We start from the raw sequence: 3,512 nt of genomic DNA, 5'->3' as shown, positions 1-3,512 counted from the left end.
AGAGCTTCTTCAGAGCAAAGTCCAAATCTGTATTGTTGTGAAGCGGCCGGAAATATTTAGAAGACAAAACTGCTTTTATATTGCACTTAACTGACAATATTAAACTGATTGGCTACGGAAATACCAAACAAGTGATAGTATCCTTTACCTCCCCTCAAAAATAAGTCTACCAATGTTTTTAGAATGAATTTCAAATCATATTTTGTCTTCTCATTAATAAAAGCATGTCTTTGTTAAATCTCTGTGTTGTGTTGTGTAGTGATTCTGGCCAAGTATGGAATGGATGGCAAAAGAGACACTCGATCACTGGAGAGCAACCACCTGAAGGACCACGACATCAAAGAGGGAGACACATTTGAAGATCCCAGGTTGGACAAACTCTGGAACAAGGTGCGTATGTGTGCAGAGGGAGAAGGAAGAGAAATGTTCAAGTATGTTTTGGGGATGATGCATTTTTTGTTGTGGCATTGTGAGGCTCTTTACTTCATGTTTCTGCTAGTAAATAGAAATATGAAACAGATTAAATTAAGACATGCCCCTCGAATCAGCTCAAAAATAATTGTACCTCTATTCAACAATGAACTGAATTCTTAACAGGGCACTCACACAGCAGCACTAGAAGGTCAACTCTTACAATTGCAAAGTAACTGCCCTCTTCAGATTTCAAAATCTTGTAATATGGCAGCTATGTGACAGGCATAGGCAGCTAGTTAGAAAAAGAAAATGGAGAACTGTGCTGGTGTACTGCAGCTTAATAAGAATTCCCCTTATTACGTGTTTGTAGTGTGAAGTTCCTTAAGGACCAGGGGCCTCATTTATAACGCCTTGCGTAGGATTCACGTGGGAAGGTTGCTTACGTAGTACAAAGCAAAAAAATAGGTACAGAAATGTTTCTAAATGTTCCGATTTATAAAACAATGCGTACGGCACTTCCTACGCCGGTTTCCCTTTATAAATCACAATCAACTCGAAATGCGGCGCAGCTTTTGCGGGCTTCACGTAACGCCCATATTTGCCTAATTTAAATAGTCAAAGAAACGCCCTTCTCTTCATTTCATTCATTTTGGACTGAAACCTCTGTTTGTTAGTCAAGCCTTCAGGACATGGGCGTCGCAGCCATTATATGAGGGTGGGACAAGTCCCCCCCACTTTTTTGAAATGATTAGTTTAGACCAGATGTTGTTTATTTTCGGGAGGTGGAGATAAATCATATTGTTTGGTGGATGCAGTTTGAACCAGATTAGCAGCATGGAGGTCGGATCGTCACCAAAAGAAAATAAATAAGTGGTCGGAAAAAAGGTTAATGACAACAAAAATACACATAACCTTCCTCAGGCAGTGTGTTTGTGCCGAGGACAGGAGACCCCCCATTGATGAGCAGCTGTAAGAAGGTATGGGGGATCCCTGCGGAGTGGAGTCAATTAATGTTTATTTTTTTATTTGGTGGTTTGTGTTCCAGTTATCAGCTGTGCGCAGCGTCTCCACTGCAGCAACTCTATATCCACCAGAGCAGAGGCAATCTTTTGTGACAACCTTTTAGTTTTTAGACCAATTGTTCAAAAAATATTTCTACTTCTTTGTAGTTGTGTGCCTACCAGTCAGTTCGAAATGTCATCAGTTCATCATTTCCCCCCATGATACGTTTGTGTGAAGGTCACAGTGACATTGACTTTATGACAATTGTAATGAGTTCGTCAATTTGACATTTGTGCCAAACATGGTTACGTAACAGCTAATTATATCTATTGTTAGCCCGTAGTGAAGCATACATCTAGGATACAGAAACTGCTTCACCAAACGGTGCAGGGTGGCCACTCTTCATCTCTCTCACACATGACGCATATATACTGTATTTGTGCTAACACACACGCACGCACGCACGCACGCATGCGCGCGCACACACACACATCGAGTGGGAGAGGAACAAAGAGTGTCAGTCGCCTCTCACCCATCACCCATTCAGTGTGAGTAATTAAGAGACACAGCAGCTAAGACCATTTATTTGTTTGTTCTCCTGGGGAAGTAAACTATCTGCAGCAGTTCAGTCTTTACGCCCGAGTCCTTTATTCTCTTCCCGTTCAGTTAGGAGTACTTTACAATGTCAAGCATGTGCCTACCTGTGGATTTTCTCCCTAGCCTCCTGGGCACTTGAAGTCTCGGTACCCAAAGTCAATTGTCGATTAAAATGCCACGAAGAGGGTGACAACAAAATATGCCTTCATAATTTGCTGAAACTTGCACCCATTATTTGCTTATATTGTCCCTACACCAACAAAATGTGCAGTTAGTACATTATATATTACAGCGATAGTTCATAAAAACAAATTAGCTCATGAGTATGCCCATAAAGAAGTTATTAAATAGAATGTAGCTTCCAAAAACATATAAACCTGGCATTGTGCCTCTATTATACCTCCATCGCTGCATTCAGTGCCCTGGACGGCGGCGTGCACACACACCCTCAGTCTACACACACACACGACAAACATCATTATCCTCCTTTTTTATTGGCTGTTTAGGCTTTTGCAAGGATAATGCATATTTTAATAACGAAGAAACCAACAACACTACATTTAAAATACTACATTAGCTACCAGGCAGCGGTCAAACCTAAGAATGTGGAAAATAACTTGTATAGTATGTAATACATAACAAATCATATTATAGTATTCAATAAAAAGAAGTTGGATGGACGTACAGATTTGAGGACAGCCATATGGAAACGCTATGCTTATGTTTTAAAGGCCATTAAAAAATGAACAAAATCATCTCTGACCAATTTAAATGTAGGAGTATAATTCAAATGTTTCGGCCAGTTTCCCTTTATGCAAACATAAAATCTTTTTTTGAAGAATATGCTTTTAAGAAAGTTTGACATATGCAATATATTAAGTGTAAAATGGTGTTGTGGTTTTCTCGTGTCCTGACAGTCCATTGACTTTAACGATTGTCAAATATGTTTATTCTATATTGCTGTATTTGATGCCATCTAAACCCTATCAAACATCTAGCAGAGACCTTTTCTCTACATGTCCGTTACTCCCTGCCTCTGACACTAACTCCTCTCTGACCGCTCCCTCCTCCAGGCCAAGAGCTCGGGGAAGTTCTCCAGCGAGGAGATGATGAGTCTGAAGAGGGAGTTCCAGCACCACAAGGACAAGACGCACGAGTACAACATCCTGATGGACACCATCAGCAGGACGGAGGGTGAGCTGCGTCAATCACTCCCTTGAGTCACAGTTTGTTATATCACTGTTTCTTTAAGCGCCCTTAATCCCTGTCCTCCTCTTTGCCATTCATCACTTTATGTTTTTAAATTCAGCCATTATTATGGTAAGTTTATAATTTGCATATTCATTCAAACATGGAGAATTTGGTTGCAAATTGAGACTATTTTAGCTTTCAGTTCAGCTTCCAAAGCAAATGTATGCAAAGAAAAGATGATTTGGCTCTTATCAATTCCGCTCTCAGTCATCCAACAATCAGTCCCAAGTCTGATTCGTCTCCGTCTG

At 40.4% G+C, this 3,512-nt stretch overlaps 1 protein-coding gene across 1 annotated transcript; it reads left to right on the top strand.

Annotated features, from left to right (window-relative positions):
* Positions 1-225: 225 nt before the first annotated feature.
* Positions 226-3,248, top strand: LOC104957435 (alpha-2-macroglobulin receptor-associated protein-like). Its single transcript, XM_010785065.1, has 2 exons — positions 226-390; positions 3,087-3,248. The coding sequence occupies exons 1-2, from the start codon at positions 280-282 to the stop codon at positions 3,231-3,233; spliced, it is 258 nt and encodes an 85-aa protein (XP_010783367.1). The 5' UTR covers positions 226-279; the 3' UTR covers positions 3,234-3,248.
* Positions 3,249-3,512: the final 264 nt, after the last annotated feature.

Source organism: Notothenia coriiceps, unplaced genomic scaffold, assembly GCF_000735185.1.
Source record: "Notothenia coriiceps isolate Sejong01 unplaced genomic scaffold, NC01 NC01_scaffold00027045, whole genome shotgun sequence".
In the NCBI taxonomy this organism is placed as follows: Eukaryota; Metazoa; Chordata; class Actinopteri; order Perciformes; family Nototheniidae; genus Notothenia; species Notothenia coriiceps.
Note: the sequence above shows the minus strand (reverse complement) of the source record. Positions and strands in the feature narration are given on the sequence as shown.

Bases quoted from the DNA above. Each gene is read 5' to 3' on its own strand.
- LOC104957435 (XM_010785065.1), top strand. From the start codon at position 280: ATGGATGGCAAAAGAGACACTCGATCACTGGAGAGCAACCACCTGAAG. The intron at 391-3,086 runs GTGCGTATGTGT...TCCCTCCTCCAG, and splicing joins TGGACAAACTCTGGAACAAG to GCCAAGAGCTCGGGGAAGTT.